Source organism: Corvus hawaiiensis, chromosome 3 (assembly GCF_020740725.1).
Source record: "Corvus hawaiiensis isolate bCorHaw1 chromosome 3, bCorHaw1.pri.cur, whole genome shotgun sequence".
Lineage (NCBI taxonomy): Eukaryota > Metazoa > Chordata > Aves > Passeriformes > Corvidae > Corvus > Corvus hawaiiensis.
Genome location: NC_063215.1, coordinates 90,112,812 through 90,133,524, shown reverse-complemented (window position 1 = coordinate 90,133,524; position 20,713 = coordinate 90,112,812). Strand labels below are relative to the sequence as shown.

Sequence of the window (20,713 nt, the reverse complement as noted above, 5' to 3'; positions counted from 1 at the left end):
AAGAATCTCAGAGTTGAGCTACCCCCTCTTGTTAGGATATCAGTTTTATGTCTTGCTTACTCTTTTGTTTCAGACACCTTTCTCATGATCTTTTGTAGATACTGCTACCACAAACACATAGGGATCTAAATTGTAACCCCTTACCATATTATTCCAGAGAGCCATGGCCATCTCAGCATAACCTCTTACACTGAAATGAAAGCAGTCTGCAGCAAAGAAACTCATATCTGGCTTGCTGGTCTGCAATAAAAGCAAAAATGTATTTCTCATCAGATTTCAATCTCTGAGATCGGACATACTATATCTAATAGTGTACTGTACTTGGTATACCCACTTCACAATTTTGGTATCTTCCTAAAGGCAATATGCTCATGTTTTCACACTTAGGTAAAAAATAAACTCAGGTGCTCCTAACTATGGGCTGATTACTGCACCTTGAGACCTTCTGTGTAATGTAGCCTGCTCAACTTCACATAGAAATTTTCATAACAAAACTAAACCTGTCATTAAGCCAACAGTCACAGCTGTTATATGGACACTGCCATTGACCCACATTCCATGTTGTACAGAAGTGATAGAAAACTGCTTATTATTGCTTTTTAAACTTCTGTGACTCAGACTTACAATCTTTCAGGTGTTGAAATGTCTGCTGAATTTCAGATAACAATAAAAATGGTGGGCTTATCCAGCTGTGGCAAATGTCTCTCTTAGGGGGAATTTGCCTCATCACTACCTGTATGGTGACTGTTGTTTGATCTTCTGGCTGCCAGAAAAAAAAAATGCGGATGGTACATAAAAAGGATCAGTACTATGCAAAACTGGGTTGTTTTGACCAGGATTCATGCTGGATATTTGTATCCCAAACTACACAGCATACATAATGCTAAGGCTTGAGAAAAGGAGAATCAGTGTTTGGTTTCAAAGGCTGCTTCCTGTTTCTAGGCTTGGATGAGTCACAGATTCAAGTGCTGCTCTCCATTTGAAGAAAACCTGAACAAATTCCGTAACCTAAATCGGGAAACTGTGGTGAATGCTAACCAACCGCCTCAACAGGGGAAGCAACATGCAGTTTAGAGGAAGTTAGAGGGTGCCTCGTTTATGGGTGCACACTATGAATGTTTCTTAAAGCCATTTTGATTCACAGGCAGCACTGTGAATCCTCTTGCCTTCTTGTGAGACTTCCTGTCTTCTCCTCTCTCACTCTTACCCACAGATTCCACGCTGCGCCACTAGACCGTGCAGAGAGAAGAAAACACAATCCTTTGTGGCATGGATCTTACTGGCTTAAGAGAAATCAAGATACTGGCCCTTGCATAATGGGAAAGCAAAAGAGGACTCACGCTATCCAGGGGCAACAAGGTGTTCCGGAAAAATGGCTGCATGACCACTGCAAAGTCCTCCCGCTGTTCGTACCGACCACTGTTGATCAGCTGCAGTGCTTCAGCCTGGATGCGGTGGAAGTAGTGAGAACAGAAGACTTACTCACAAGGCTCATCTAACATTTGTCAGCTATCAGAAACATGCAGTTTACACATCTTTCAGTGTAGGAAGCTGTAAATAGTTAGTGTAAATCCAGCTAAATGTTATAAAGCAGTCAAGAAAACAGCTGAGAAAATAATTTGGTTCGTGAAGAGATTTTCATGAGGAAAATGCCCAGAAGCTGGGTTAATTCAAAGAAAAAAAAAAGACATAAAAGATATAGATTGCTTAATTAAAAAAAAAAAGGAAAAAAAATAGAAAAAAAAGTAGTTCAAACCTTACTGATAGAAACCAAAGCTGCACAATTGCAATGAGATTAAAATTTACAGAAAATTTAAAAAGAGGAATAAGGCTAACATTTTTAGAAGTGACAAATGAGTCCAGAATGCCAACTTGAGGCTGAAGTGCACTTGATTTTTCAGAAAGGTGTGCTTGAATTAAAATAAAACTTAAACATTGAAAAATTACCTGCCACTTTCAAAAATTATGGTCACAGACATTCATACAAATAAAAAACCCCATCTCATTGTAACTTGCCATCTTATGGCTACAAATGCTAATGCTCCCAGTGGTATCTCAAAACATTCCTAATCCATCTTCCTTAGTTAAGAAAAATGACCCCTCTAGTAGGCTTATACAAGCATTTTCCAGGGTGAATTTCTTGAGCTTTGTCAGAGTCGTTGGACAACAGCCACTGCCAGAGCCAGAATGGAGAACATAATGTGATCTGATACAGTGATTCCTGTATTCATAAGAACATTGATGGAAAAAGCTTCTGCTCCAATGGCTATTTATAGCTTCTGTTAATTTTGAGTGAATCTTACGCCTGAGGCTATGAAAAGTTACTCTCAGATATTAAGCTGGCCCATGGTTGGTTTACTTAATTTTTTCTGCTAAGCTGTTTCACGAAACAGCTGATGCAAGGTCATTTGTCACTCTTGCAGTGACATGTTAATTCATGTGAGCTACTCACTGGGCTCATAACAGACAAACACATATCAACAAAGCAGTCATCATTACTAACTCCTTTTCGGCTGTTGAAACAGCAGTTGGAAACAGAGCTGGTCTCCATCTGCATCCAGCTCAGAACCGAGGTCAAATCGTAAGGCAACATGGAAAGACTTGCACTGCTACTAACTGGTTAGCTGGGTAGGGTTTTGATTAGGCTGTAGCCAAGTTTTTTTCCAGTTATCCCTCTCTGTAGTGCTGAAGATATGCATGAGAGGAAGGCCAGTGAGGGAAGCAATACAAAGAGACACAAGTGAAGATGACCAGTTACAGAATCAAAGCATTACCTGAAAATCTCTGTTAACTCTCTTAATTTCTTGTAATTCAGACGAATTTTCCTCTGGGTTTAAGAAACATGGGCAAACTTTCCTTCAATGAAAGAAATACTAGAATTAAAAGCTAGTCTAGAATAGCCTATTCACAGTTCTTTGGCAGTGTGTGTTTGTTCAAGCAGCGCAGGATAGGTGCTCAAAGCTCACATGCAGAAGGGAGAGCCACCTCAGTGGCTTACAAGTGGACAGATACTTCAGAAAAGAAAAATCTCTACTGACTTACTTTTCAAAATAAACACCTGTTGCAGCCAGAAAGAGCTGCAGGATCCACAACTCTTGAGTCAAACAAAAAAGTGTTTAGTATGCCACACATTAGCAGGAAATCACATGTATTAGGATAAGAAGAAAACCCACCCTATGAATGGGCTTACAGCAGATTTTTAGACATCTGGGAGTTTGAACTTAGAAAAGACAAATTTTTCATGTAGTCTGAGTCCTCGCACCACTCTGTTTTATTATGTTACCCTCATAACAAGAGGTAATAACTTGTGCTTCACTGAAATTTATATTCTAAGAATGTCCTTGGAATGAATATGAAGACATCAAGCAAGACAGTCAATTCATTATTTTCTCTTCCAGTGTGTTCCTGTAGTTAATCACTTGTATTATTAAAAATCTGTGCCTAACCTAATTTGAATTCATTTGGCATCACCTCCCAGCTACTGGTCTTTGTTACACCTTTCTCTGCAAGACTAAAGAGGCTTTTCATGTCCATTCTGATGCCTTTAAAGACACTGCTGCTTTCTAAATAAAGTCCCTCGACCTTCTTTGAGTTAAGATTTTGGTCTCCTTCATTAGATGTGAGGAGCAGTTCCTGGTTGTGCTCTGCTGTATGCAGCCCAGCCTGCACCAGAGGTAATGCAGCACAGGATACAAAGAGAGGCATCAGGGATGTCAGCCTGTGCTGCTGACCAGGGGATGGCTGGGCAAAATAGCCTTCAAAGTTCAGCAGCACAACAATCATATGTTGACTGTTGACTTGTGCTGCGTTATGCTGCCTTAGAGCTGAGAAGTGATAACTCTGCTATCCACTCTGCCTTTTAGTTGAAATATTGGAAGAAGTAATAGAAAGTTGATGAGAATTAGTGCATCCGGTAAAGGCAGCAATGCAAGAAGCTTGGAAAGCTCAGTGTGGATGTCCTCCTGTAGAAATTGAGACTGAGCCAAAAAAGTATCACTTTCTAGGCAAAGAGCTGTTTTGCTCACTTACTTTGCTCTCAAAGCACACTCTGAAGAGCTTGCTGTGATTTGACGCAGTCCAGAGAACTCTAGCATCTCCACCATGTTGATAAAGACTCTTGGGAGCTGCAAGGATTATAATAACCAGACATACAGACATGTTACAAATAACAGAACATGATACCACTACAAAGAGGGAGAAGTGCCATCCGTAGGTCAGGGAGTCAGGGCAAACTGCACTGGCTGCAGCCAGTGGCATGTGCAAGGATGATGTATAAAAGGAGGGGGAGGGAGACATACAGTGGATGTCAGCCAAAAAAATTCCAGCAGCTAGTACAAACCAGCCGAAATGCTGCTTCACTCCCTGGGACATTTCCATTTGCTCTAGGGTAAATGAAACTGTTTATGGTTGGTTTAGCCATGAAAACTGGCTGTAGGGTCATGGTATGTCTGGTCCACAGCATAAATATGGTGAAACACAGTTTTTCTGAAACTGCAGCCCTCTCTCAGGGCATGAGCTAATACAGCTGTTGAAATGCAGCACGGAGGAACAGTCTGACTCCAGCTATTTGAAAGATGATCTTGTATGAAACATAATCACTGACAGTCTGTCAGAGGTGAGAAAAACATCAGTGTACTTGCCAGGAACATAACTTGCTAGGGTATCTGAAAAGCTTACCTCCTTATAGAAAATATCCAGAGTGTCCTGAAGGTGCTTTATATACTTTTGCACCGAATAGGTTTCCTGTTTAAAAAAAAAAATGAATCAGTCTTTTTAATGAACCAAGAAGGTGGTCTGTGAAAAGATACACCGACTTAACGTTCCTTTTTTCTTTTGCTGGCAGATATATTTCCAGATCAAGAAGTTTATTGGCCCATGTACAGAGGTTATATAGTGCTTGTGTTTTTATGTCATTAATATATTCCCCTAATCTCTGTAGGAAATCCTGAGGTATCTTGCCAGAGCCTTTCCCTGATAATGACTATATTGATCACATTTTTGGATTTTGCGTTGTCTTATGAACAGAACAACATCTTTTTTTTCAAACTGCCAGTCTGGAGAAACTGATATGAAGGCAGTCAGACCCCACAAAGCCCATAAGCAAAACAACTTTGTGACTGTAGCTCTAGAAATGTAGCTGTGGGGACAAAGGCTCCAGGTAGCAGCCTATAAAGTAAAGAGCAAAACAGAGAAAAGCACCTGGTCATTTCAACAAGCTTGGGTCCAGACCCCCAACCTGTGCTACATGAACTGTTTCAGAGGGGGTGACCACTGACAGCTAAAGAAAAGACATGTTTTTCACTATAAACTGATATTATTTTGAGTGTCATTCTGAAGCAAGAATTGGGCATCCTCAGTAATTATTGTGTGGAGATGCTTTCCAGAAGACTTCACTTGTGTCCCATAACATGCCTAAGATACCACACTGATTGCTTTGTCCAGTTAAGCAGGGAGAGCTCTTCATCTTAATCTTGGTGTTTTGTTCAGTATGGGCAGGTTCCCAGTATTTAAAAAACGCATTTCTCCAGAGCTGCAGTGCCCCGGTGTTAAAAGCTGTGTACTTGTTTCTGATACAATACAGATGAAAGGGGCAGGACTTCTAAGCACTTCTTAAACAAAGAGGAACTTTGGCTCCCTGAGAGAGAGAAAGGCTATATTTCCAGGGCTGGTCACCTGCCAAATGCCTCGATTCAGAGATACAAACCTTGTCCAGGCAGTACTGGCATAGGTCGCTGCCTCCAACAAGGACGGTAATCAGCTTCCAGTCTTCCTTGAAGTTAATTTTCTAGTGGCACATAAAATAAACAGATTGCAGCACCCATTGCTTAGGCATGCAGAGGTAACATTCACAAATTGGGCTAAACGGGGCACAGACAGTAGGGCAGAACAAAGGAGGTATGCTGAGTTAAGCTGGCAGAAGAAAAGCATCTCTCCAGGGGGAAAATCTGAACTGTTTGCTAGTCTACTGCAATTCACCTTGGCTTCTGTGAGGAAATTCCCTTCAGCAGACAAGCTCTGTCAGGGTAACCAAGCATGGAAATGTGTCTGTGGCAGCAAGCATCCCTACATGAATGTCAGGACAGGGATGGACAGGAGAGATTTGCCAGCCATGGCTGCACACTGCAGGCAGCGTGGGGATAAAGCCGTGTGGGAGTGGAGGCTGGAGTGACTCATGAAGCTGTGGAACTGGAGCTGCTGGGGATCCCTGCCAGCTGGGCAAGAATTATCCCGTGGCCAGGAGGGGCAAGGGGTGCCCCAGGGAACAGACAGCTGGATTAAAATAGAAGAGTCCAGGAGGCTGGTGACTTCACTGAGCTCATATAAGGGCAGCTGCAGCATCCACGTCACCACAAGCTAACAATAGGTGCTGCTGAGAGCTGGATCTCATCAAAACATTTTGTAACATTCAGTACAAAGAAAGGAATCAAAGGCAACTATTTTTAGTGTGGTGCATTGACATAACAAACATCTGCGAAAGGATCCCACAAATAGAGGGAGGGCCTGGGAATCACCCACAGGTCTGAATTCTCCTCTTTAACCAGCAATTTGCTCAGAAGGACTTTCATGAAGAGGCAATGCAATGTTATGGCAAGGACACAGCCCTCTCGCTTTTTAAAAAAATGCATTAAAAGCTGTGAATAAAACAAAGTACAAGAGCCTCTGCTCTTCTATTCTATTGAAAAGCCACGCCAGCTCCCTTCACTCTGCCAAACAATTGGCAATGCAGAGCAACTGACAGTGGGGTGAGCATGCAGCATCCATCAAGAGTTCTGGCATGGAGAGACACATGCTTTGACAAATCCTGCTTATTCAGTGCCTCCCTTTCCCATTCAGCCTGAGCCAAGGAGCACCAGGCACTCCCATTCCCTTAGAGGGAATGCTCTCCCTGAACCAGCAGCTCACACCCAGTCATCCACTCAAATTCAGCCAAAGCTCGGAGCAGGGCAGCTTTGAGTTTCTCATAGATTTCTTCCCCTCCTCACTTTTGATGCCTTTTGTAGCCCTCAGTGGAGTTGGCATAGCAGACTGGTCCACAATGCTAGATCCCCTCTAATTCTCTAAAAGATTATGGTGTGACAGAGATTCACCCAGTCCTGAGGTTTCTGGTCACTGATTAATTATTTGCCTGCTCAAAACCAGACTTTTCAAAAAACCAGAGGGCTTTTTCTCCTGCAGACTTCAGTAGTCCCTCTTCCCAGTATTGTGAATATCGTGACTCATGTTGGTCTGCAGGTACCTGCTCCAGCAATTTTACACTCAACCTTTACAACCTTCACTTTGAAGGCTGCTGCTCAACAAAGCAATCCTGTGATCTCACCAGAGCCTTCAGATTTCTCCCCTTCCTCACTACCATCCTTACATCTCCTGGCTGCACTGCACCCTACATTAGGGGTAATTCATCTGGTACATTCATTGGAAAGCACAGCAGAAACAAGGACTTTTCTTTCATCAGTAAAGCACTCTTCATGACTCAAGCTTCCCATTAATTACAGTCATCTCCCAGAGACCACGGGAGCACTGAGGCGTGGCCCAAATCCCACTTACCGAGCTGCTTCTCATCAGCTCCACCAGCGCACGTGCTTGGGCTGGCATATCACTAGGAGAGAGAACGCAAGATTTTAGATGTGTGCCCTAAAAGCACGTCACCTTCTTGATCTCTCACTCCTCCTTTCAGGGGATCTCAGGATCAGCAGAAATCAGTATAAGGAAAGTGATGCCTCAAAAGGCTGAGCAAACACTGAAGGACCAAGTTGCACAAGTGAATAATCTGATCTGAAAAGCCTTCAGCTTTTCAGCTGGGATGGCTGCCAAGTGGCATGCAACTGGTATGAGTTCTTCCCATCTCAGAGTTGGCTTAAGTGCATTTTGTTTGGAAAAAACACTAATGCCCAGATGCACAGAGACATTGAGTTGCATAACTCTCTTCAAAGATCTGCTGGGGGAGTTTGGTGCTGACACATAAGCTGGGCACCTAACCAGCCTTCCTGATCCAGCCTTAAATTCCTATTGCTTGTCTTATGGCTGGAAGATATTGCTTACATTGTGGGACTGCCAGGCTGGAGAGTCCCAGTCCAGCTCTGGACAGGATGCAACATCAACAGGCCAAAGCAAAAAACCATGCTGAGACACCAGATGGAAATGAGCTCCTGATATACCAGAATAAGACTGTGCTTGAGCTAATAAGCCCTGCCTCTCTCCAGCAACTACACAAATGCAGTTACATTATTTGGATTCCCAGAACCATATTGATCACGCTGAGTCAGCTTTGCTCAGGGTACCTATGAAATATTTAGTAGCTATACAGGCTTTGATAGCTATCCTAAATCTCTCCTGCAGCAGATTTAACGGTTGTTAAAGGTGTCACAAAAAGCTTTGGAAACAAATTCTGTGAGTATTCATGGAACAGGCACAGGGTAAGCCATACAAATTCTTTCACCTTTTGGTTCTTAACAGACTAGCAGATTTTTTTCTTCAGGAGGAGAAAGGAATTATTTCCCAGCTGCTCTTTTTTTTTCCCCTTTGCTCTGCAAACAGGTATAGTTTTTAATGCCATTAGGGTAGCAGTGGGCTTCTATTAGTTAGTTTCAGGCACATTTTCAAGAAATCAAGGAATAAAAGAGATGCTCATGAATTTTTTCTCATTACAGATATTGCCTGACAGTGAATTAGGGACCTGCACACTGAAGACAGGACAGAAAGAGGTACTGGTTGAATTAGAAGCATAACTAAAGCATTGGCTCAAAAACTATGGGCAGAAATCAAATAAAGAAAGGAAGCTTGTGTCTAATTTTTAAAAAGATAACAAATAAATCCCCCAAATACTGAATTGAATTTAAAAAGTAAAAACCCGAAACTCACAACTAAAAACATCAGATCACAGAAGCATGCCGAGTACCAGCAGGTCACCAGCATTACCTCAGCCCTGACATGCATCACAAAGGTCACCTGCCAGTCCATCACATCTCACTCCTTTGCAATTGTCCTTACCGTGCTGTGGCATTTCTCTCTGCTACATTGAATCCAGCTGTTTCCTTGGAACTGCCACTGGAGAAGCCAAAGAGGTTCGGATTGAATTTCTTCAGGATGTCTTAAAAAGAAAAGCCACAGTGTTTAACCACTCACAGTACAACCAGCAGCGCTGCCTCCCACGCGCAGAAGCAGGAGCCAGTTGAGTGGTGAGAATACGGACCTGTGTTTTCCCCTCATTCGTGTGACTTCACAGGAGCTAGAGACATGGCTGCTTTGAAGACTCTAGTTACTGTCCAAATTTCATCACTGCAACTATTTCTCCCCATGGGCCTGAGAAGTCAGGGCCTGATGGCCCAGGAGATGCACAGGTGGATCTCAGGCACATCACCACTTTTGAATTTAAGTGTCAGAGTACTTGTGGTTACTTTCTTTCATGTACCAGAAGCAGATGCCCTGAATATGGCCCTCTACCTCTCACTCCTCCAGCTAGATAATACTACTTGTGGCAGTGAATTTTTTTCATTTTTCTACATTTCACTGAAACCTTCAGAGGGGAAGCACGATGTCTGAAAACTGTTACTGTTACTGTGTCTGTGGTGCTGTCTGAACACTCTTTATAGAATCTCATTGATAATGCATAAATGAATTGCGCCTTCTATTTCTCTTCAAGCACAGTGATATGCCTGGTACAAGGCAAAGCACATCAGATTTTATTATTAACAATGTCAGGTATTGTCAAACTGCTCCACAGCATAGATCACATACAAATAGATCAACCATTGTAAGCCAAGTCCCTTCCAATTTATTGTCACACTGACCACTTAATGGTTTCTCTGGCAACTACTAGGGCAAAAAAAATTATAGTATTTTTAGATTTTTTTTTTCACTGCTATGTAGCAACTTGAAATCATCAGGAAGAACCACAGCTTTGTCAACAACCCTGGCTAGATGGACTGCTAATTGTTTCATAACCCTTCATTTGTCCACAGACATTACAGTCAGTCACTAGAAAGCACAAAACAAAATAAGGGAGGAGCAGGTCTGCCATGAACTTCTGTCAACTTCAGCACATTTACTCCTAATTCTTTTGGTCAAAAGGATGGTACAATCACATGCAGGTCCTGTGATGCAGAGGGGGTGAATCAACTTTACAGCTGATCAGGTCAGTCTGGATTTCGTCTGTGACTCACATGAACTGCTCATACCCACAACAGACGGATATCCCCACTGTTTGCAAGGAGAGAATGACCATTTCCAGATGTTTCCTAGCATCCACTTAAACGACTTTCAGTGTACTACCCAACTTTTGCTTTTCTAGGATACTCACTGGGTAAAGTAGCCTGGATCTCCAGGGTCTCATCACCTCCAATACTACAAAGGGAAAGAACAAAATCACCCAGTAGGGTTAATCCTGCAGCCATCTGTCTTATTGTCACCATATGTTGTTGTAGCGGCCCAAGAAGGAAAAAACAACCTCCCCGCCCAAAATACTTACTTCAAACAGTACTAAGGAGATAAACCACAGGAATTCAGGGAAAGTAGTGAAAGGATAACTCACATTAAATAAAGCAGGGCAGCAGCTAAGATAGAAGCTATGCCTTCAGGCTGGGAACAGACCATATTGGAAGAACTGATTTTTCATATGGACATGCAGGGATACCTATCATTGAAAGGCATATGTCCTCACTAAAGCTGCTCCATGTTACCTTGCTGAAACTACATTTGCATGCAGTTATACATAGGAGAGACTCCATTAAATATTAATTAACTACCTATTTGCAATTCTGCAATGCCAGTGACAAAGAGCCTCTGCCTCTGCCATTCAGAACTTGCCCGTGTGCAGAGCCAATACACTCCTGCACCACTTCTGGCAGCCCCTCCTGAAAATATCCATGCCTGCAGACACATGCAAAGGGACGCAAAAAGAGCAAAGAGGACAATGTATACATGCACACACTTATCAACCATCCATCTGCCCATAGGGAGCAGGCAGTTTCCTTCCACTCTAGCATGGATATTGAGCTTCACAGCCTCTGATGTGCCTTGTTTGCCCACTTTGCAATAGCAAAGGTGTTTGGAGCGTCTTCACTGAGTATGTATGTATGTATGCAGTGCTCTCACCGTGTTCATGCCAATCCACACTCACTCAGACCTTCTAGCATTAGACACTGCAGTAGATAATCACAGCAACAACAACATTTTGAATAAGATCCAGAGAGACTAGCAAAAGGCTAAAAGGTACTGTGACAGAGGACCACGCTTGTAGCAATCAGGTCTGGTTAACGCACACACAAAAAAAACCCCAAAAGAAAAAAAGAAAAAAAAAGCAGCAAGAAAAAGCCCACAAAAACAAACACAACCCACCCCCCCCACCCGCCATAAGAATCACTCCTTTTCTCTTCCAGTCCTGCCTCCTCCAGTCCTTACCAAACAATACTTGCTGTGTCAGCATCCTTGCCCTGAATTTACATACATAAAGATGTAACTACACAACCAGGTGACCCACACTTTTAACTATGTGCACAAAAATAGAGAAAGAAAAAAACGAGCATTCTCACTCACCTCCAGGAAAGTCCCCTCCAGTCTGTTTGTAGGTCAGGTACTTTGGCTCCTACTGCAGTCTGGAAAAGATGGAAATAACAATTGATAAAATACTAAGAGAAAAAAAAGCCCTATGAATTTAGGTAGGATAGACATCATGTTTTGAAAGTGCTGAAGCAATCTGGTAACATTACTCTGCATCCAGCCAAGCTTTTGCAATATCCCAGTTCTAGCATAAGTGGTCCGTGTCCTTACTGACCACCACACACTGGCCTGTGGGCAGCCCTGCATCTCCCATACTTCAGTTTTCTGGGCTTCTCCTCATATGTAAAAGGAATTCACCTAGATAGTAAACCATGGAGCATCAGAGGAGATATAGTCCAGGCAGAGGACATCAGACTGTAAGGTCAAGGACATAAGACGCTAAAGCTACTATTCATACTGTTTTAGCAACCCAGTGGGACCCAGATTAACATCAACAGCTTTGTATTTGTTTGGATTTTTTTCTGATGGAAAATGCTTCATCCTGGCATTTCCTGAAGAAAGATGATTTTGAGAGACTTAATAATCCAGAAAAAAAGCCCCAAACACTGATGAAAAATTCCCATCCAGTTTTAGCTGTACATAAATCAGAGGAGCTGCTTTTTAATCTGCCAAGAAAACAAATCTTTGGTGTACAATCCATTTTTCCTCTCCTGGATCCAGTCTGCTAGTCTAACACACAAACTTGATGAGGTGTAGACAGGATTTTTTTGGCCAGTATAGATAAGCATGTTGGTGTGTCTATTGCTTTCACTGTGCACTGGGGCTGAGAAGTCAGACAGATGAATTCTAACCAGTGACATGACTAAACTGCTCAATGTTTCATTAATCTCCAACTGTATCTAGACTGAGACAGCCTTCCTTCCTGCACTGTGAACTTTCATATCCTTCAAAATTAAATAAATACATAAAGCCATCAGAACAAACACCTCTGTGCTGAATTTGAGTAGCTCACAGGATGGGGACAAACCTCTAGCAGGGTCAGCACCCTGACTCGCATTCAGGGCAGCAGCTGTGAGAAGGGGTTCTTCTGAAGCTTTACAATTTTTTAGTCGTCTCACCTAATTTTGTATTCTTCAAAAAGCCATGGTACCAATTCAGCCATAAACACTGACTGCGTTCAGGGATCGTGTGGGAAGTACCAGGAGGACAATCAGTGCCTTGGTGGACTTGGCTGCTGCAGTCCCCCTGTGTCAAGGATGCCATATGAAGTGCACGTGGCTGCTGTGGGAGGTATGAGTATGTGTACACATGTGGGAAACACTCTGCCAGTATTTCTGGCCCCCACAAATAGTTCACTTTATAAAACCCCAAAACACATCTTACTGTGGCAGTGTAACTGGTAGGAACTGCATGAACAATGGCAATATGAGAACCTACTTTGCTCAGCTCTTGAGACCAGAGACCTCAAGCATCATAATCCAGCCCCTACGACTATGGCTTTCTGAGACATTTCACATACTAAAAGAACTTATATTTTAAAAATAAGAGGTATGGGATAGTGTCATGCCTAGCATTCAATATGGGGAAGGAAATAAAGCAATTAATTTTAAGAGTCATGGCAATGGATAGGAGGGAGACTCGTAGGGTCTTCACTTATTTCTTCTAAGAAAAGCTCAAAGCTTTGCAGCAGGGGGAAAGCCAGGATTACAGCAGGTCAAGCAAAATCAGTCTCAGAGCTAATGAGAAGGTGCATGATGCATAATGAAGACATGCACACCTGCCTGTAAAATAAGCCTGATCATTTAAGGGCTTCAGACCCTTCAAGTCCCTCTGAACCCAACAGGAACAGAAGCTGCTAGAATGAGCACTGGTTTAGTTCAGGAGTTAAAATTCATAGGAACTGTTGATGCAAATGTTTGCTTTCATCCCATGCTAGAACAATTCTGTAGGGCTGTGGAATTCTAGAACTTTTTCTCAGAAAACTTCAGTGCAGATCTGCAGTATTCCCTGCTATTCTTCTCTAGGGCCTTTTTTTTTTTTTTTTGTATCTACTTTTTTGTTTTCAACCTCCATTTCTTAGTACTTGAAATACATCAGAGCTTTAACTGGAAGACATCTAACTCAGGAAGCAACAACTGAAAGCAAAATTCTGAAATACAGAAGTATCAGACTTATCTCAAGTGGGAAGCACTTCATTCTGCAATAAATTATTTCCATGGGAGTTTCCAGCAAATGTCTTATTGCATCAAAAATATCAACTGCTTTCACTTTTTTTTTTTCCTCATGTCAGAAGAGACTGTTCCTATAAAACAGCCACTTCCCTTTTCAAAAACACTTGAATAAACTGTATGCAACAGAGAATGGGATCCCATTTCTGTCCTGGCCTGAATTATTCATTGCTGGATTACACAATTGCCAGTGTCACTCATACCCCTGGAGGCTATTTCTTTGCAAAGGGAACCAGGAAGATGAGTTTTGCTTTGCCAAGCCAAAGCAATTTGCTTTCTATCTGATGATGTCTGACTTGACAACATCTAGGTGGAAAACGACAACTGCTCTTCTCATTCTAAATGTGGGAATACAGCAGTACTCACAGTCAGGGAATCTCCCAGTGCTCCAACGGCTTTGATGTCAGCAGGCCGGAGCTCATGTACTGTAAAACAGGAGAAGAATAAAACCAGGATTACTGACAACTGACAAAATACTGGTTAGAAGAAGAAATATGCAAGTCTTAGATTCCAATCTGATGGCATTTTTGCAGACTTTTAAGGCAGAAAAAGCCTCAGGTTCTGTGTGTCAGCTAGGCAAAATGCGTAACTTCTTGCCTTTGCTTGCAACAATATATTACACTAACATGGAAAGAAATGGACCTTAAAACAGCTTAGGTAAAAAATGGAAACAGACTAGATATGTTTACAGATGCATACATTCAATCACTTTTAATTGGCTTACAGGTTTGGGTCATAGATCAATATTTCCTATTAAAATCTCCCTGTAAAGTCTTAAACTACACACAGGACTTGCACTGCACTGCTTATCAGAGTAAATTCCAACTTGCTAAGTCACTAACACCCCTAAAACACTAAAAGGTCAATTTTAATCTGCCATGTTGCTATATGATAAATGATGTATATTATATATGCATATGATAAATGTGATCATATTTATCCACAGAGACATACCTGCTGTCATGTAGAACTTACTGTGAATGGCAAGACAGACTTTTTCCCTTTGTTGCTAAATATATCAGCTTTTATTGTTTACTTTCCATCTAGGATGTGCAATTTCAACATCTTACTGTCTTTAAAAACAAAAGATGAAATTTTTCCTATGTGTGATTTTAGGTTAGGAGTTCTTTCCCACCTGATGTTGGGACACGACTAGATGGAGTATGTCCGGGACACGACAGTTCGCTGCCCCAATTCTGAAATGACAAGTTACAAAATTGTTTCATCTTGTAGCTAAAAGATAATGTGGAATTCATATATGGTTTAGTTGTACAGTGAAGGGCAAAACCAAGTTAAAACATACATCCTAGTTTGGCGCCTATGTAGCTCAACAGTCTTTTGCACCTCTTTGTGGAATACAGTCCAAACAATAATTACTTTTGGTGACATTTTCTAGCCAAAGCATAAAACTTTTCCAAAGGTAAAACATTTCATCTTGAAATACTGCTTATGACAAAGTTCCAGAAGAAGAATTATTTTTTCCCTCTCTGCAGCCTAGAAATTTTGGCCAAGACCTAGAAGTTGGGGTCTCCAGGTCTGAAGTTTTGCTCTATCTCAAAAGATAAGAGATGTAAAAGCAAATAAAAATCAATAATAAAATTCCCTGCAAAGTTATAATGTTATATTAATGCATTATATTATTAATAAATTATTATATTAGCTGGTGAAGGGTCTGAACATCAGTCCTACGAGAAGCAGCTGAGGAAATTGGGGTTGTTTAGTTGGGAGAAAAGGAGGCTCAGGGGTGACCTTATCACTCTGTACCACTGTGTGAAAGGAGGTGTGGTGAGGTGGGAGTCAGCCTCCTCCCAGGCAACTAGTGAAGGAACAAGGGGAAATGGACTCAAGTAGCAACAGAGAAAGTTCAGGTTGGCTATTAGAAGAAATTTATTCACTGAAAGAGTGGTCAAACATTGGAACAACCTTATATATTCTATTACTATATTGTCATTCCCCACATACCTTGCCAGGACCCTATTATTTTCCTAGAAACTTTCAAAAAGGGCTTGCTTTTACTGAATATAAAATTTGAAAAATCTTCAAGGCTTTAAAAGTTCCAGTAAAGAAAACTGTCAGGCTCTAAATAATTGTACTTTACCATACATTTGTTGGTGGCATAATAGTTATTATGTATATTCCACCAACTGAAGAAATGGAATCAAACACACATTGCAGAACACCTTAGCTCACCAGCAGAGAGAGCTGATGAATGTCCCCTGCTGCTTTTTGGTAACAAGCAACCATATTAGCCAAGAAGGCAGCAAGGGAAAAACTACAATTGTTATAGTGGCCAGCCCTTGCAAGAGCAATGAGAGCTGTGTACACTGATCGAAGGGCCAGCCCTGCTACAAGCAGGAGGTCAAGCTAGGGATGTCCTGAGTCCAACCTCAGTTATTCTGTGATTGCACAGTTCTACCAGACTAAAACTACATGGACCAGTGGTCTTCAGAAAGCATGGCTGCTGTTAAAAAACATCACAACAAATTCATCTGTTCTTGTAAAAAAATGGTGCAAATAGGCTCCGCTATCAATCATTAAAGTGGTTGCAGAGGCTAGAAAGGACAGATAGGCTTATTTTTAGATCAGAGAGGAAAGTGCTGCTTTACCGTCTCTCTACTTCTTTCCTTTATCACTTCAAAAGCTGTTGCTGTTCAGATTCACTGGAAGTCCAAGAGTTACCTATTTGTCGCGGGTTCAGTTTGTGCTAACCTATAACACTATTAAAAGCATAACTCTAGCTCTACAGATAAAAATCCCATTTCAATCCTGAAAACCATGGCTTTCTAAGACAATAACTGCTGTTCTTTGTGACCCTCAAGACATACAAAGATTTTGATAATTGGGTTAGTCATGAGCACCCCCAGTATGTCAAACTAGCCCAGCCCATTTTGACTGCCAAGCAAATAACTGCTCCATTTCTTCAAGTCCTACACACAACGTTTGTTTTTGCAGTTTGTTTAACATACCTCATGATAGTTGCTCAATCATGGTGGAAATTAAGTCCCTTTGAAAATGGGATTCCTATCACCTTTGCACAGAGTCACACATCCAATATGTAAAGGTGACTGCCCTCTACAGGTTAAGCTTACTTGAGTGCAAGGAAGAACGGTGCCTCCAGAACAGAATATCTAAATCTTCCTCAGATTATTTGGGGGTCAGGATTCTAAGATAACTTCTCCATACCGAGAGGAACTTGCTCTCTAAATTAATTATGCATTCTAGGTTACTTACTTCTGGTTGCAGTTTTGATACAAATGCACCAGTAATGTAATTAATTTTGTTTGGCTTTTAGGAAAACATTTGTTTACACTGGAAAAAGTGCAATGTAAGGCAGAATTCTCTTTCCAAAAACTGGTAATAGTTTATGTAATCTATAAATTCAGGATGATGTGTTAAGAGACAAGATGCAGCTTTGCATAGTTTGCCTAAAATGCAGCAAATGGTGTAACAATTACCTCTATTGGCTCTCTAGTGGGCTCCACAGGTGTGTAGTTGCTATTCTTGTATGTTCCCAGGAATGGACTGTTCTGGAGAAAGAGGAAACAAAATCAGAGAAATAAGAGAAACTAGGCAATAAGGACATGGCACAAACCACAGCAAGTGATACCAACGTATCATATAACCAAGAAAGTAATTGCCTAAGCTGTAAAATTGGATTCTGGACTTCGGAACCATGCTCCTTCCTTAAAATTCCTAACATTTGTTTTTAGAACCTTATCATAAAAATTACATATGCCAGATGCCAATTGCAGCTTAACATTTTCCTCTCCTAATGTTCCAAATTAGACTTTATTAAATGTTTAGTCCCTTCAAAAAGCACTGAATTAAAATCTAGACAAAACTGGGCAGATCTTCTGTGTCAGCAGCAGGGAGGTGAAAGATTGCTTACTGAAAACATCATTCTTCCCTCCAAGGGAGGCTGTAGAAATTTCATCGTTATTTTTGTTCCCTACTGATGCAGCATGCATTCAGGAAGACACGCACATCATATAGGCTAAAAAATTTCACCTGGAGGCCCACTTACCTCAATTGAGAGGAACTCCAGTATCTGCATAAGGAAGTCTTAAAAAATACTAAAATTAGAAGGCAGGCTTTTATTGTACTGAAGTTTGCCTCAAAACAAATAATTTTCTGTGGCTACTGGCACTTCCATCAATGAACTTTTCATAGCACTTAGGCTTACTAAAGGCTTACCATTTCTGCAAAAAGATCTATATACATCTTTTCAAGGCATATAAAACTTTTCTTTGCCTACTTCTGAAAAACGACATCTTTGAGTAAGAGTGAAGAAAGGGAAAGAAGTATAAAATCCACATTATTTGGCAGTGAAGAAGTTGCTGAGTTAATTTAAGCTGCTTGGAAAGAGTGCTGGGTAAATGAAGTAGGATCAATTTGAGTGAATCTGAGGACTTCTGAAATATGCTGGTTAATAACTCAGCAGATTTTCCTCGTCCGACAGGATGGACACAGTATGGACAAAAGCCTCGTGTATAAGTTGAATGCCTGTCTCCAGAATTCAGAGAACTCAGAACTCTGCTCCCTGATCTGTTCAGTTCTTTGGCCTTCTTGTTGAAACTGCTGAAGAAAGGGAGCCAATTACTGCTGCCTGCAGTGGTCATTTCCACGTGCTGGTACCTAGCAACTGTACTGCAAGTTCAGCAGCTTGTTTTGTAATTGCAGAAGCAGCTTCCAAAGAGTCTGAAGTATCCCTCTTATGGATCAGGCCAGGAAAACCAGCCTGCCACTAATTCAAGATAGATTCTCTGTTTTCAAAGCTGCTGCGGTGCCCAAACCCCACTGATTCTGACGGGAAAGTTAATGCAGCATATTCTGTTGTTTGCTGCTTGAGCTGCCTCTGTACTTCACAAACAACAAAAAACAACCTCTGCTACAACTGCAAACACACAAATCAGCATGTTGTCAATCAGTATTCACAGCACAGCAAAATGGCCATGGGACACCAGCGCAGGTATATAAGAACACCTGCTCACTCAGAGGTAAACAGAGAACAAAGCTTTAAGTAAACTGCTTCCACATATACCAAACGCCTGCTCTCTGCAGCAAGCACAAGCAGTACAGCCTCCTGATAGCCACCTTCCAAAGTGTGGGTATATTTACCTGAGCTGGACAGCCAAGGACGATGTCAGCCGAGAAATCAAATGAGTTAGCTTTCTGGCCTACAGGATGTAACTACAAAACAAAGACAAACGAACCTGTTTTTTTAACCATGTCAGCTCATCTTAAATTTGCATAACAATTCTAATTTTAAAAACTCCGACATACATATACCTTTCAAATCTATATAAAGATGCCTGCATTTACAGACCTAGATTTACAGCCAAGGCTGAAAGGCATCTACTTCTCAGAAAGAACATGGCAACTGCAAAACAAAAGAGCAGCTCTAGAAAGAAGCTTAAAATGGGAAGTGGAAAGCTACAGTAGAACAGTTTAAACTCCTGGAGGATTTTGGCAGGCACATGAAGTACCTTGGAACTTCGCCAGAAAGCAAGGTCATAAACTTTCTTCTCTTGCATAAAAGACGTTAAGAGTCCCTCAATTTTTTATAGCTAAGATGCATGATGGCATCTCCAACAAAAGGCTGTTTATGTGTAGAAGATAATACCAAATCTAATTAGAGGTACTGCTTGATGATTGCTTGCAATCATGTCAGCTGTTAAAATATTACCCCAAAGTATATGGAAGTTACTGTTCAGGATCCAAGATACTGCCTCTGACTGCTGGGTACTCCTGCACTGCAATGCTAAGTAAAATGGGTTTGCTTAAGCAGTCTTTAGTGACTCATTTTCATTGAGCTTAACTCATTTCCAAAAGTAGTAAAACTGAACTGAATTAAAGCCACTTTAAGTCCTAATGAGACATTAAGAACACATGGATTTAAAACAAACTTCTAAGCAATCCATTTTAAATTGACGGATGCAGTTACAATTCTTTATTTGGTGGTTTCCCATAGCAGCCCATAGAAACATCATCCTTATAAAATGCTATCCCGCCTTGCATGAAAACAGATGAAGACGACTCAGATGACAGATGAAGCTGCCCAGATGAAGCCACAAAATGACTGTGACTGTGCACTTGCAGCACCCCACATGCTTTAAGAACCAAGAGATTCTAGGCAGAGAGAAGTGCCAAGCCAAGAGGGTGTTTAACGAGGTAAGAAGAGACAAACACAAGGTCCAGCACTACCCAGGCCTTAATTGCAATGATTATTACAGAGATCATTTTAATGGTAGTCAGGTCTAGGTGAAGATCTCATTATATGCAGAACCTGTCACCTTACCACAGCATTCCAGAGGGCCTTGGCAAGCTGAGAATGGCCTTTCTGGCTCGGATGGAAGCAGTCAGGTGCAAAGTAGGAGACATCTGGATTCCCATTCTACAAATAAAAGCACAAAGGACATCTGGGTGTAGAAGAATCCCCACGGTTCCAACCTGGAGTTGCTGAGGCCAAATCACAACCAGTAAAGAGAGATTCGTGTCACTTGTTGTCCCTGCTCCATTGCAGGAAGGATCCTGGTTACCTGGTAATACAAACTGTACTTCAGCAGACCCGTGAGCTACCAGAAACACTTAGCTAGAGATGATTATATGCCTCCATGGGCAGATCCACCCAGAAGCAGCAAAACCACCATTTTCAATTACAGGTACAGCTCCTCTTCAGGTTCTGCAGTTAGGATGGGTTCCTCTCCTTGGTTCCAGCTGTCAGTAGAACTGGAACCACAGGCAACATTATGCTCTGCAGTACCTTCTGCACAGCTGTGAGTTTTGAAAGGATCAAGAAGCGAGTGTTTGATGGAAGGCAGCTGGGCTGACCAGGCACACCAGAGCAGTCTCCTTTCTGAACAAAACTGTACTTTAATACAGCACTGGAGGGTCTGAAGGAAATGGAGTTTGAAAATTTAAATATTTAAATATCACACAAATACCGAAATTAGGGTCACACATGACCGAAACAACACTTTTGGTCAGAG

The 20,713-nt window shown here is 41.5% G+C and overlaps 1 protein-coding gene across 1 annotated transcript in view; it reads right to left on the bottom strand.

The window, feature by feature from the left end:
• The window catches only part of PLB1 (phospholipase B1), a 78,519-nt gene that overhangs the window by 4,558 nt on the left and 53,248 nt on the right, over positions 1-20,713 (bottom strand). The window contains exons 42-56 of the mRNA XM_048299612.1: positions 20,023-20,118; positions 18,843-18,914; positions 17,180-17,251; positions 14,860-14,920; positions 14,091-14,149; positions 11,533-11,591; positions 10,298-10,341; positions 8,989-9,088; positions 7,546-7,597; positions 5,705-5,785; positions 4,678-4,743; positions 4,030-4,124; positions 2,775-2,856; positions 1,341-1,445; positions 145-240 (exon numbers count right to left, since the gene is read on the bottom strand). Of these exons, the coding sequence (XP_048155569.1) occupies positions 145-240; positions 1,341-1,445; positions 2,775-2,856; positions 4,030-4,124; positions 4,678-4,743; positions 5,705-5,785; positions 7,546-7,597; positions 8,989-9,088; positions 10,298-10,341; positions 11,533-11,591; positions 14,091-14,149; positions 14,860-14,920; positions 17,180-17,251; positions 18,843-18,914; positions 20,023-20,118 (1,140 nt within the window). The remainder of the gene's footprint in view (positions 1-144; positions 241-1,340; positions 1,446-2,774; positions 2,857-4,029; positions 4,125-4,677; positions 4,744-5,704; positions 5,786-7,545; positions 7,598-8,988; positions 9,089-10,297; positions 10,342-11,532; positions 11,592-14,090; positions 14,150-14,859; positions 14,921-17,179; positions 17,252-18,842; positions 18,915-20,022; positions 20,119-20,713) is intronic.